At 35.3% G+C, this 15,525-nt stretch overlaps 1 protein-coding gene across 1 annotated transcript in view; it reads left to right on the top strand.

Annotated features, from left to right (window-relative positions):
* The window catches only part of LOC137296077 (G2 and S phase-expressed protein 1-like), a 34,016-nt gene that overhangs the window by 17,009 nt on the left and 1,482 nt on the right, over positions 1-15,525 (top strand). Inside the window, exons 8-12 of the mRNA XM_067827738.1 lie at positions 3,158-3,569; positions 4,077-4,197; positions 7,633-7,734; positions 8,114-8,252; positions 11,211-12,166. Coding sequence (XP_067683839.1) covers positions 3,158-3,569; positions 4,077-4,197; positions 7,633-7,734; positions 8,114-8,252; positions 11,211-11,357 — 921 coding nt within the window. The 3' untranslated portion in view covers positions 11,358-12,166. The remainder of the gene's footprint in view (positions 1-3,157; positions 3,570-4,076; positions 4,198-7,632; positions 7,735-8,113; positions 8,253-11,210; positions 12,167-15,525) is intronic.

Genomic DNA, 15,525 nt, shown 5'->3' with positions numbered 1-15,525 from the left:
CACAGTAATTTTTCCAATTAATGTCAATTTTATTGTCTTTTAATGTTTTTGCTAGTAGTTTTCGGGAATCGATAACCCATAATCTTCTGGTTTTGCTTTAACTGAATGCCAAGAAGTTCAAAATCATCGAGAACCAAATTAACATGCAAACTTTCAGAGTTTAAGATTCTTTCCAATCATTGACTGAAGCCTTGGTTTTATCTGCATTCACTTTTAACCTTGAATAATAGTAAAAGCTTTCCAAAGTATTTAGTGCAACTCTTAAACTTTCTTCTGAGCCATTCAAAATAGGATGGGTATTGCTGGCATATTGCCTAATATGTGCTTTATATTTTTTAGATAAATGCCTTTAATCATGGTATTGTCTCTAATTATTGTGGCCAATGTTATCTGCTAGAGATCTCCATGGAAAGAATCCTGTGGTATTGTCTCTAATTATTGTGGCCAAGGTTATCTGCTAGAGATCTCCATGGAAAGAATCCTGTGGTATTGTCTCTAATCATTGTGGCCAAGGTTATCTGCTAGAGATCTCCATGGAAAGAATCCTGTGGTATTGTCTCTAATAATTGTGGCCAATGTTATCTGCTAGAGATCTCCATGGAAAGAATCCTGTGTTATTGTCTCTAATCATTGTGGCCAATGTTATCTGCTAGAGATCTCCATGGAATGAATCCTGTTTGATTTTCGTGTATCAAAAGATCTGAAACAGTCTTAATTTTCTTGGTAATACATGTGCTAATGATCTTGTATAAACAATTTTAAGGGGTGATTGGTTGCCAGCTTTATAAGATAGAACTTATCTTTGTTTCATTTAGGCAAGCAAGTTATAATTCCTCTATTAATGTTTAAACTCAAACAGCACTTTGATAAATCGGTAAACTCACACCTTTGATTCTTTCAAAAAAAATCTAAAAAACTCTTTACCAAAGCCATCAACTCTTGGACTCTTATTGTTTTTCATTCTCTTTACTTATGCTGAAACCTTGTTCAAAGTAATTTCTTTTTCCAGATCGTCTCTTTGTTGTTTATGTAGAAAGAAACGGGAACTTTTGCAGTTTTTTTATAAAAATGTATTTGTTCATCTAATATTTTTTTACTATCTTGTAGTTTTTCCCCCTTATCATCTATTAATTGATTAATCAACTTACTTGCGTATTTTCGGTTTTCCAAATGACAGAAATATTTTGTTGACTTTTCACCTTCCTCATACCATTTTATTCTATTCCTTACTTGAAACCCCCCAATTACTTCTCACCTTTTTTCAATTTCTTCCTGAAGTTTTGTAAGGTCCTTTAATTTTTCTTTCTTACACTCCTTTCTTTGTTACAATCCTGCACTGAATCTAACATACCCTAGTAGAAGGGCACGTCAGGTAACCTTTGAACTACCTATGACCGTCTGTCCAATCACACACAAGACAGCCACATGGATTTAGCCAATCAGACAACAGCTACTATTTACTGTTTTGCGGAACTTACACAATTTCCCAGTCACTAACACTGAGCCCTCAACAAAGGAAAATCGGCATAAAACCCAGATAGTTCACCTGAAGTATATATGCTTTGGGATTTCTGATGACATGGTTAATATGTCCTATATTTATCTAATATTTCCGCAAGCTGACACCCTTAAATATTGACAAAAAAACTATTTTCAGTGACTGTTTACTCACTGTTGTAGCATGCTCCATGTGCATCACCCCGAAGCGATCTTATGGAAAATAGCATTTGGAATCGTTCAGGTACAAACGTTTTTGAGGTAAAAGATGAAAGGGTATGTGGGAATGTTCACTTTTTTGATTTGGTAAGATGTGTTCTGATTGGTCAGTCTCAAAGTTTACCTTATGTGACCTCCTGTTTTTAGACTCAGTAGAGTAGTGTAACAAATATTACTGAGACTAAGTTTACTTAGACTGAAACTTGTGTAAGGAAGCTGATTTTGAATTCTAATTGTGATGTAAGTGAGTGAGTGAGTGAGTGAATGAGTTCAGTTTTACACCGCACTCAGCAGTATTCCAGCTATATGGCTGTGGTCTGTACATAACTGAGTCTGGACCAGACAATCCAGTGATCAACAACATGAGCATCGATCTGCACAATTGGGAACCGATGAGATGTGTCAACCAAGTCAGTGAGCCTGACCACCCTATCCCATTAGTCACCTCTTATGACAAGCATAGTTGCCTTTTATGGCAAGCATGAATTGTTGAAGGCCTATTCTACCCCAGGTCAGTTGTGATGTAAAAGTTAACTGACATGTATTCACAGATAGCTAACTACATGTAGTACATCCTGGTGTATGTTATAGTTTTTCTAAAAGTAAATCTTTTTGGAAAGGTGACTGGCTCAGGTGAAATGTTATCTATTTGTTTATGTGGTAACACTTTTTGTAACACATCAAGACATGAACCACACACCAGTACATGTACACATGAAATGGGTCTAATAAGGTCATTTGTTTATCAGTTTGGCCCCAATGACATATTGTAAGGGACAAAAGCCATGGTATGTTCATTGTGTAGACAGAACATTTGGTAAATGTGCAAAATATGCTACAAAAACTAAATTAGTTACTATAGATAAATGTACTTTTTAGGCCATGAAACTATTTCACAAAAACATTCTATGCTGAAAAAGTGCAAGACAAAAAAGTAATTTTTGTGTGAACTTGTCTTAGAGGGCCTACATGTTTAAAACTTTGTAGACACAGTGGGAAAAAAACTGTAGGCCCATCATTTTAGCTCTTGTAATATAAATTACAAAAAGCCACAAATACATAACAAACTTATGTCTCAATCTGGAGATGAACAGACAAGGCATTTCAGTAATATTGTGAGGTCTACAGGAGCACAGTATGGAATCAAAGTAGATAATACTAAGCTAATGCTAATGCACTGAGTAGATTACATATAAACCAGTCTCATAAGTGTTCTCCACTTTGTATCTGTATGTTCTTGGGCTGATTATTGAGTACTTTGAAACTGGACCCTGTTGTATATTTATTAACCAAAGTGTTCATTTACCATATTTAAAGCTAAAATAAATTTGTTTATATTTACATTACATGCTGGCAGAGTCAAGTCAGTGGGAATGTTTGGAGTACAAATTGTACGAAAGGATTGTCCATAAAACAATAAACTTACCATTTCGGTTTTTAGGCGCCAGTGGGTAAAGGTAGCCAGAGTTCTTCTCGTGTGTCAAGACTGCAGGGTCCAGGAGGATCATCAGGTGTGAAGAAACCAAGTGGCATGGTGATGCCGGGCACCAGCAGTGCACTGACAGTCAAGAACTTGCAGATAGCTTTAAAAGGTACTGCTCACCAACAGACACATCAGAGGAGTCTCTCCAACTCTTCAAACTCCACTGTGGGTTCTTCTATCTCAAACAAATCGGGAGGATCTCATCTGCCAGCCAAGACTGGTATGCCTGTAAAAAGATTACAGCTGATGCAGCCTGGCAAGATACGGAAGAACTCACTTGCCTTGAATAGAAACAAGGTGTCTTCAACACAGAAGTCATGTGGACCCATGAAGGCTGTGGCTTCATCCAGTACAGAAAATGAATGCAAAGGTAGATTGAGAGTGTGAAATTCTGTTCATTTTGACTTTTTAATTTGTGTGAAAAATGTATGAGTGACCTATAATTTCTTTAAAACAAAACAATGTAACACATTTCAGTCTGCAAGTTGTCTTTCTGAACAAACATTTTCTGTGTTATACGGTTGTTAGCTGAGCTTACTAGACTAAACAAAATTTTGCTCAGGCTTTAGACTTGTGGACAGATTACTTTTATACAATTTTTTTTACAATTATAAAATGTTTAACTCCATGGTATCTGGGAATGATAACATGCAATAAACCAATAAAATATTTCAATATTGTGAATAAGTCACATCAGTTAAAACTACCAGGGCAGCTACGTCATATATGTTTGCTGATTTCTGCATCTTAGCACGGAGATAAAAACATTGAAACTGAACAGATAGTATCAGATACCAAAAATAAGGTAGAGTGTTACATGTAACACCTGTCCTTTTGCTTTAGAGTGACTGAGACTGTCACTTTTTAATATCTGCAGCCCGGTACCCTCGACAATCTACGGGTACATCAATGAGATCCCGAGGAACACCAGTTAAACCAGACAAGTCTGTCCAGCCCAAGAATCTCTCCAGTAGCTTCAGCACTCCAGTCAAGGCAGGGTCAGTGGCTGACAACATGCTTGTATTTATGAATTTCATCTTGTTGACTAATCATGGTTATAAGTTATTTTTTTTTTTTTTTGTATAAAAAATAGTTTATAATGACGCTCATTTGCCACAGTCTGCTATAAGGATTGTGAATGGTCAAAATCAAACATGTGACCTATGGCAGCCAATCAGATAACAGCAATGGCTAATGTCCTTTGTAAACTTACAGATTCAGATGAAAGTTTTGAGTAAAATCATGCTATTCTGAACGTGTTAAACAACATACTACCACCTATACATACATACAGACGTTAGTGCATATATTGTGCTAGGTTATGACCTTTGGCAAAAATGATTTGTGCACAATTTTTATCATTAAACATCATGTCCAAGTGTCAAGTTCAAGGCGACGAAAGCCAAGATGTCACTTGAAGTAAGGCACAAAGATTGACTTAGTAAGTTATAATCGTTATTTGACTACTTTAACAAGTACTGTTGTTGATTATATTCCTCAGCTTATTCACTTTGATTAATTATCTCCCCAAAACATCGTTACTTTGCTCTTCGACAACTTGATGATTCGGACCTGTTGATGATACATGTGTATGAGCATTTTTTCCAATAAAATAGAGAAAAATAGTTTACAATTCTAATTCTGTCAGGTTTAACATATTATTGTGGATATAGAACATAAAACAAACAGAGATTTTTCAAATAATGGTCAGTATAACCTTTATTAGATATTATTCTCACTTTGCATACTTACGTTTTACATCCAAGACTGTAAATCCAAGACTGTAGCTGTGATCTGTCTTGTGGTGTGGATTAACTGTGACAATACTTATGTTTTACATCCAAAACTGTAACTGACAGATGCCTGATGCAGGGGGTCGGCTTATGCACGAAACATACCATTTTGACACTGATTTTTGGAGTGAAGTTAGGGTGTCGGCTGATCGGTCTAATGGTGCCAGTGTCCCAAAAATGTTGGACAGGACTATAATAATGTTGAAATCTTTATATTATACATGGTGGCAGCCATCTTGTCATTTATGGCAATTTATGCCTAAAAGGTTCTGAGAGATGCTTAAACTCTGATGGAAGGAAATAGTGTCAAATCAATTACATTATTGTAGGAATAACTACAGATAGCTCCCAATTCAAAAGACCATTTGTTTTCAGAATTATGGTGGTAGTAGAAAAACTTGTTTCAATATTTTCGATAATTGTTATTGGGACATTATGTAACAGTTTCATGCTGATATATATATTTTTTTTCTCCTGAAATACTGACTGCAATGTATTGTTAAATGAGCTCTGTCTGTCCATCCATACGTCTGCTATACTTTGTCGGAAGCATATCTCCTAAACTATTTGGGATAACTTAACCACACTTGGTACACATGTCAGGCATGATCCCTAGATGTGCTTTGAGGGGTTTAGACCCAGATATGAATTTGATTCTTTGCGCTTTTCATGGAAACATGCCTTAGGCTGTGACTTTGAGGGTGTCATCTTGTCCGGAACAGATCTCCTAAACTATACATGCTAGCTTCATCAAACTTGGTACGCTGATCAACCATGATCCCTAGATGTGCCTTTTGTGGTTGCAGACCCAGATGTGTATTTTACTTTTTGCGGTATCCATGGAAACATGACTTATGCGTTGTCTTTCAGGATGTTATCTTGTTCAGAGCAGATCTCCCAAATTTCATCAAACTTGGTACGCAGATCAAGCATGATCCCTAGTTGTGCCTTTTGTGGTTGTAGACCCAGATGTGTATTTTACTTTTTGCGGTATCCATGGAAACATGACTTATGCGTTGGCTTTCAGGATGTTATCTTGTTCAGAGCAGATCTCCCAAACTTCAACTTTATAAAACTCCACACACTTGTTCTCCATGTTCCCCATGATCTCTAGATGTGCCTTTTGGGGGTTACACCAGTGTGTGAATTTTACTTTTTGTGGTTCTATGACAAGTTTGACTTTGACTGAAATTGATGGTTGTGCTCTTTTCCAGAGCAGAACTTTCAAACTGTTCAGTGATTCTTCACGAAAATTGACACATAGATAGGTATGATGGTATATTGATGCCTTTTGGTAGGTTTAGATATCTGAACTAACTATTGTTTGCGTTTCCATGGCAACAAGTTTAACCGTGAGTGTATTTTATGGTAGTGTCCTTTGTAAACTTTCAATTATACTCTCCTTCCACTCTGTCATATGTGCACCAAAACATTAACATACTGTAGTAATCATAATCAGTAGACATATTCATAATGAGTATTTTGCCATTGCGGGGGATATTGAGGACTTTGTCTTCTTGGCTTTTTAGGCTTTTTTTTTCTTGCCTCAGTGTGCTTGTAAACATTATGTACATATTAGAAAAGTAAAAATATTTTAGGGCTGCTTATAGGAGAAGTGCACTTAATCTATTTGAATACTGACGTCAACAGATAATTCTATTATGTCTGACTTGGTATACATTTTAAGCTCTTTGAACTGTATCTACAGGTAAGAATTAGATGATAACTAACTTGTGATGGGGAATGACAGGTTATCTTTCGCGAGTTATATAAATTACATAACGGGTGATCTTTTTGCATTCAACAAACACATTCTTTTCTAAACTAAAAAGCAAAGCAAAACATATGTCAGTTAAATGCTTTTCATTGTAAGCGATAATTTTTTCAGTGAAAGTGAGCAGGGCAATGCATAAGCTGGGTTCTGTCTTTACACTGTCACAGCACACATTGGGTCGGTAACCAGAATGGATGCAAGAAGTTGGACCATTGCTTTTATCATTTCAAAGGGAGAGAAATCGTCCATTCTCAGTCTGTCATTAACCATCATTAGTTAGTTACTGTTTCATCAACTGCATCAGGTTTTCCATCTAAAACATGCTTAAATAAAAACAGCATTCTCAGAAAGGAAACCTGCGATGTGAGTAATCCCCATATCTCTATGCATTGATTGGCTGTGTATTATCTGAAACAGCCAATCAATGTTGACCAGAAGGTGTAACATCCACACTGGTGCTATTATGGCCTATTAAGTGAAATGTCTGTCATTATAATTAATTCTAAGGCCAGACCAATTTTATTTCTTTCCAGATTTTTGTCCTCAGGAAGGAGGAGGGGTTGGGAAATAACAAAAAAGAATCACCAATCAAAGTAACTTTCCTTCTAAATACTCGAAGTGTTTTACTTTGGGCACTTTATGAACAGTATGTGTTGCCAAAAAAAACCCCAATATTAAAAATTATTTTCTGGTAAGTTTACATTTTCGGCCATTAAAAACATTGGGATGTTATTTTTTGAGCAGGGAATATTATTTGGGGTTTTTTTTCTTGAAAAAATATGGCAGGTGAATTCGGATGCTGAACAAGAAATAAAATTGGTCTGGCCTAAGACATTACAAACTCATGATACTTTGTTTGTGTGAAGGTCTCAAAGTTCACAGAGGACGTCCTGCTCTGAGCAGAAGGAAAAGAGGAAGTCTTTCCTCCCAACTCCCTCTAAGTCCTCCACCAGCTCTGTACCTGCTAGGTTTGTGTGACAGCCATTCTGTTCTGCTTACGAAACTTAAAACATGTCTGTGCTCACCACCTTGTAGACAATTATTTTGGCTTGTAGTCCAGCTTACTATCTTCCATGGCAAGTAATAAATACATATGTACATAAATAAATTAATACACTATCTCTGTCTCCATCTAAAAGACGTATATTTGAGTTACACCCATACATGCACATCTTTACATGACATCTTTTCATTTAGTATCATTATGTGAATATGAATATATAGTTTTAACCAGTTGTTATTTCTATTGTATGAACCTAGTTATACTTCATTTACAACTAACTTTTGCATGATTTGTTCATTTGTGCAGACTTTTTTTTGGTTAGTGTTGTGTTGGTTTTGTTTCAGTCCTTATTCTATGCGGAGTAGTGTTAGCAGTAACAGCTCAGTGAGTTCCCGCAAATCTCTTTCCCTGACAAGCGAGTCTCCTGAGTTTCTGATGGATAGGCCAGGTTCTGCCACTCGGAGACGTATTCCATCAGGAAATGTAGGTTTTTTATAGCTGTTGAAATTATTGTTTTATATTTATTGGTGTAAAGTATGTGCACTGAACGCACAACTTTTCCTTCAAAGAAGTATCAAAGAACTATTTCACAAGATCTAGCTCAGATATGACAACAGTTAGGCCTGTCTACTTTTGGTTTGGAGATCCCCTTACTATGTTAACATGTATTGCTTTCACAACATGTAACAAAAAATGCATGCTTAAAATATATGCACCTGTACATTTAAATTGCACTCAAAGATCAATGGTAATAAATGCAAAGGTATGTATTATGGATTAACGCTGCAGACATCAAGATTTTACTCTGTTCATGTGAAATATCAACTTAAATCATGACCAATGAAATGATTGGAAATAAAATTGGTAAAAGAATTGTGCAGAGAACCAACATACTCACTTAGTTTGAAACATTTAGTCACCCCAGAAGGGATAAAACCACAAGTGGCTTGAAATTCTATCACACAGACTGATTCATCCTCTGTATCTCCAGGGATTGCATTTTGGAAAACAGCACACTAAGTTGAGTAACCACTGGATTCATTCTTGTGATTTCAGATCACCTTCATTTGATTTTACAGACTTTTCAAATGTCAAAAAAAAATAATTGTTTGTTTAAGGATGAAAGGGTGTAAGGGACTTTATTACCCTCAAGATGAATTTGTGGAATTCTGATTGGTTAAGGGCCAAAGTATATGAAATCATGTAGGTTGATTTGCCCAGAGTATACGAACCGTACACCCCATCAAATATGCCACGTTACACACTACATTGTTTGTACAAATCACCTTGACCTTAGATGGAAATGTGGCTGCCAAACTGCTGATCGCTTCAAAATGTTGGCATATACATCATGAGTATGAACAGAGTAATAAAATTGTTGCCATAATTTCTTATTTGTTTGTGTCAATAAATATATATATAAAAAAAATTAACTGATTCTGCATTTCATTTTTCTTTTAACAAAACCTCAAATTCATTCATTTTTTATCATACACTAAGACATTATCTCCCTTTAAGACAATTTAGGAAATATCAGTTTGGGAAATTTCATTCTGCCGAAGGTGGAATGTTGTTGTTTAAAGATAACCTTGAAGAAAGAAGAACCCTTGTGAGGTCATTTGTACATCCTGTGTAGTTCATGCATCCTGGCAAATCCGCCTATAGTCATGTATGCTTTGGCTATTAACCAATCAGAATACGACAAATTTATCTTAAGTGTAATAATGATTTGTAGACTTAAGTTTTCTTGAAATGTAAACTTAATTATTGTGAAGTTTTTAAACTTTATTTATCTCACAGTTTTCATTTCTGCAATCTGCGTTTCATTGTGAATGGAAAATGTTTAAGACCATCTTCATATTTCTTCATGTTCCCACCCAAACACTACCTGTTCATAATGGACACATCCACAAGCACTCAGTGTGCTCTTGGGGAGCCCCAAGCCATTAAGCAATCCAGGCAATCTTTTTCTTATTTTCACTTAGTGATGAAATGAGGTGGTAGGGTAACTTATTAATTACAGTGTTTACTTGTCATGCTGAAGACGCAGGTTTGTTTTCCCACATGGGTACAACGAGTGAAGCCCATTCCTGGTGTCCTCCATTGTGATATTGCTGGAATTGTGCTAAAAGCGGCCTAAAACTAAACTCACTTACTACACACACGTGCGCGCACACACAGACACACACAGAAGCAAACATGGAAACTTTTGACTCATTATTAAGTGTTGTATTATATTAACAAATGAAGTCATTTTCTTGATTCTGACATAAAATCCTTAAGAAATGTTTCAATAACTGAGAACAACATCAATATCTGGTGTAACCTCCACCAACTGCAATATCATCTCTGACTTTCTTCACTGACTGTATCAGATGTTGAATTTGACATTGAGCTGTTGAGTTATGGAGGACTTGTATCAGTACATCAAGATTTTGTTTTGGAAGATCTCTCTGGCACATTCTGTCCTAGACATCCTCTTTTGGGATTGATACCTGGATTCTTGGCAGGCCAAGGTGGAACTGTTTCCAAATTTTGATGTAAGAAGTCGCCAACAGTACAGACAGGATGTGGCCTAGCATTGACATCCATAAAGACTGGCAATGTGTTCAGAGGATGGTCATTGGAAGTTGGTACAACAATCCTGTCTTGGATGTCAGTAATGTTCTGTTGTCCATTCAAATTTTGTTAGACGGTCACAAAGTAAGATTTAAGTAAGATTTAATACCATCCAGACTTATGAGTGTCCAGACAGGGTTGTGTATACACCAGTGCACTTGACAAATCTGTGAGTTACCATGGTTACAAATGAGCAATAAATTCATTAGGGCCCTTCTCCCATAACAGCAAGCATCTACTCCCCTGTCTGTTTATTACCCAAACCATCCAGACTTATGAGTGTCCAGACAGGGTTGTGTATACACCAGTGCACTTGACAAATCTGTGAGTTACCATGGTTACAAATGAGCAATAAATTCATTAGGGCCCTTCTCCCATAACAGTAAGCATCTACTCTCCTGTCTGTTTATTACCCAAACCTACATGGTCTTCAAAATAAAGCGCTTCAACATGCAGTTCTGCAAACACAACACAACCCAACTTTTGGATAGTCTCCATTTCCATCCAGTGAATGCTCATGGAAATCTTGGATCTCTTGGACACACTCCTTATCTCTAACCGCATGTTCCACTTTTTTAAGTCTACACTACCAGTGCCAAGTCCTTTTTAGTCCACATTATGAAAAACTTCATACAAGTTCTACAAAGAAACGGATTGGGTTTTTTTAAGATTTCATTTCTTCACTTGTCAAGATCTAATGTAGTCTGCAGGCTTCAGTGATGACAGGGATCAAATGTTTTTCTGCCATACTCAAGACCTTATTTGGGGTATTTACAGATTCAACTCTCAGTTTTACATCTTTTCATATGTTTTGCATTGCAGATTCGTCGACCCCTAGTGCAGCACACACCTGATATTCCAAAGCAACAAGTGTCTCGCTGGTCACCAGTGAGACGGACACGTCTGCTCTCCAAGGAAGACCAAGCCATACAATGTACTAAACGCTTTTATCAGCCAGCCCAGAAGTGACACTGAAGGCAATGCAAATTGCAGTATGGAAAACTTTTACATGAAACATATATGTATTCAGTACAGGTCTTTTATCCATTTTTGGTGTGTGTGTTCACATAGTGACAAGTATTTTTGCAAATCCTTGCAAAGTCTTCTTTTGTCAGATAATATAAGTTACATACTGAGGCCAGACCAATTTTATTTGTTGTTTTATGGATTTTGTCCTCAGAAAACCTAAAGGCAGGAGGCAAAAAAATTACCAGTCAAAGCAAAAACCATAGAAGTTTACATATTAACTCTTTCGATTTGTTTACATCAGCTGAAAATAAGTTGTGTAAGTTTAGGTTTCATACTGATCTCAACAGTGTTCCTCTTATATCACATTAAAATAATTTAAATTTAGAAAATTATTACTATTTTTTTCTTGAAAAAAAAATATGACTGGCGGATCTGTAAAACAAATAAAATTGGTCTGGCCTGAATTAACAAAAGCAAAACAAAACTAAATAGTATATCTCATGTGGTAATGGTGCATGCACTATTGGATATGTGATAACAACAGTGCAGACAGATATTGTTTTCACTATTAATCAGATTCTTTGTATGCAGTTATTATTATGTATGACTGTATTGAAAATTGTACTGATTGTAATCAGGATGATGTAGTGCTTTTGTCACATTAACTCCCCAGTGATACCAGTTCTTATTTAAATACTAATTTTCAAAGTCTAGGCTGTGATAGAACTAAACTCATGAATTATATAATGAAAATTAAGAGTGCTATCCTATGATATGAAATAGCAGTCACATCGCTGTGTTTGAATATAGTTTAACCTTTAGCCTGCTGAATTAATTTCAGCATAAGGCGCTGAGAAGAGGGTGGGTGATTTCAAACAGTCGGTGTGTCACTAAATAAGGAACAACTGAAAAAATATTCAGCCCATTAATACTAGATAGAAAAATAAACATTATTATCAAAAAATATCCAGACAATTTCAAACGTACAGATATTAATTGCAAGACAAACATAAATAAAGTAAATTTTATTGAATTTAACTGAACTGCTCGATTGACAGCCGGATGCATTTTATATTAGGAGCCGTATAAATTGTTCAATTATCGCAAACCGATTTCAGTATTCTTACTACTGATATTTCATAAGTATCTGACTTTAATTTCGTATATTTGTATCGGCAAATATCCGCGCGACGACCAATTAAAAATTAATTCTGAAAAAAATAATCGAAAACGTTCGTCGTAAACAAATCATATTTTCGATGCCATGACAGGTCTCACTGAAATGGCACGATTACGTTTATTTAAACGTGTCATGTCATGAAAATAGCAGAATAAAATACATGATTTATAAACATTCATGAGTGCAAATTTCAAGTGTTATGGTTCAATAAGTTTTGCACAAACCCGCAAAAAGACGGTGTTAGATCGTGTTACACGTACGAAAAACAAACATGGCGCGCTTCGTCCAACTCCTTTAAAAAATATAGCTTTTTTAGTCAGAAGAAATATTACAGAACTCTTCTGTGTAAGACCTGGCGAAAGAGGGAGCATTTCTCATTCTACAAGTGTTCCATGTATCATTTTCCGTTTAGTATGACGAGAGACATATGAAAATTAAGATCGTGAAATCTAACTTGTTTTCTAGTAAATGCAAAGGTCACCGGATGTGATGTCACAGACAGGGATTGTCTGAGGAAATTCATTCGTTATTGAATATTAACAGAAAAGTTGGAGATATTTCGTCTAACAAACCCAACTTTAGCACAAATAACTGTCTAAAATGATTAATCAGAGCTCATAGATTTTTCTTGGTGTATTTTTTACTATATAATTCGCAAATAGCCGAACCAGTTTGACCTTGTATGCTCCCGTGACCCGGAAACAGTAGTCGATCAACACTGCCGATGCAAGTTTTTCAGTATCTTTATTTGAATGTTTGTTCATATTAGGCACATTACTCTATTGTCCACTGAATATAATGACAGCAAAGATATAATTGTGATGCATGTTGATCCTAGCTCATTCTTTTTTTGACATGGTCCGACACAAAAACGTTTACAAACATCATTCTCAACAACAGGTGCGCGGATATGGGCGTGGCATTTGTGTTTCAAAATAACATTCATGCTTTTCTTTTTGTGACGATTTAGTGTAGTAGCAACTGCAGTATACATGTTTTATTAACTAAAATATATTTTCAGTTATAGTTTCACATAACATCGGAGATGATTTGATAAACATTGCGTTCAAATTACATGATTGGAAAAATTATATGTCTCACTTCAGAACAAGTTGAATTACATTCATAATTTTATGCAATAAATTAACGTTCTTGTTGAATAATTATGATAGATTTGTCAATGCTTTATGTTTCATAACTGGTTACAACTTTAAATCTTTTCATATGTTTTCAGATGTTAATTGATATTAATAATATAACAATTATTTTTCTCTCCAAAATACACAAGGGCAAAGACACTTAAAGTCTGTCAATGCATTAGTAACGTGTAAATAACCAAATTATAATTAATGTCTTTCAGTAATGTTGAAAACTGACAATTTTACACAATTCTTAAATACAACTACATGTATGCCATAAAATATATGGATAGATGTTACATATTATTTTGTGTATTTTATTTCTTTATAATATCATGCCAAAATGTACATCAAATACAAATGGGTGATGAGCTATTTTTGTTTTCAACAGTACCACTTTGTTTACTGAATTATTTTGAATCACACATGACTAATGTCATTTATGTTGTTGCAGTAACAGTATATTTATCAGAAAATGTTATCATTTGATAAAAAAAGAAACCATATACATATAATAAGTTATATTGTCTCTGGTGAAAGTAAACAGGCTTCATGTTCTGTAAATATATATTACTCTACCTTATTGTCTTTTCCTGGGTTTAGGAGCAATGTCACAATATCAAATGAGTCTATTGAACTTTCAAGGATTGTTTCTGTTTGCTGAAGTGTCTGATGGTGATACTCCAATTATTTAGTGTTCAATAGCCTAAACCATCATAAAACAAGAAACATCAAGAACAGTCTTCTTTGAATAACAAAATGCCAAGGTCTTTGGTTTAAGATCTGGAAGCATTTGATATATATGTCTTTGTCATATAAGTATTGCAATGAAAAAAATCTAAATTGAAATCATAATGAATAGTTCCAAACTGGACAACAAAAACCACTCACCGCAGAGCTCAGTATTAGGAAAAAAGAAATCTACTTGTCCCTGGTGCCACCACATGATTACCTTGATGCCACAGACTAACACAGGTTGCACCTCCTGCTCAGCACTTAATTATCTGTCACTTGTAGTTTTGATATTCCATATTCAAAACATCACTACAACAAAATTATTCTAGGTCTGGTATGATAATTTCATATTACGTCATGAAATTTCATCACAAGAAAAAAATGAGTCTGTCTTTCAATCACTGTCAGTGTAATCACTGCTCCAAGAGTTTGGATCATCAGTTTGTTATAACAGTAAAATAAGAACATAGACACTTTAAAAAGTATGGCCATAAACATGAGGTACATTTTGCAGTTCAGATTGCACTAGTGCAATATCTAAAAGCTTTATGGAGCCACGGACTGAGCCACATGACATGATTTTTTTTACACAAATATGCACACACGTCAAACAATTTGATCTGAAACATTACCTGCATTATACTAGGTAGAATTAACTCCGAAAGCTCTGCCGTTTGGAGTAACAAAATAATTTCAATTTTGCTCCAAATTCGTGAACAAAAGATGTGGTGTTTAGCTGTTTTAATGTCTAAAATAAATACTGATTCTCTAAGACGATGACAGTTGTTTTCTAAGCAGTAATTAATTTTTATGAAATACATTTACTGTACGTTACATTCTCACACTAGCTCTGGTTTCGTTCGTTTCTGCACAAGGAAAAATGATTTTTTTCATGACATCTTCAATCATCAAAATTGTACTTCTTGTGACGATATACACAGAACATTATAATGGTATTGTTACGACACACTGACAATTTATAAGTCTCCCCGTGTCAGAACATTCTTCGAAAAAAATAGACCGCGAAAATCATCGACTTCGGATTTGCTAAACTAAAGATCAACACATCGACGGCTAACTTGAGGAGAAATACTACAACACAAGCAACAAATGA

The sequence above is a fragment of the Haliotis asinina genome, chromosome 9 (assembly GCF_037392515.1).
Source record: "Haliotis asinina isolate JCU_RB_2024 chromosome 9, JCU_Hal_asi_v2, whole genome shotgun sequence".
Taxonomy (NCBI): Eukaryota; Metazoa; Mollusca; class Gastropoda; order Lepetellida; family Haliotidae; genus Haliotis; species Haliotis asinina.
Note: the sequence above shows the minus strand (reverse complement) of the source record. Positions and strands in the feature narration are given on the sequence as shown.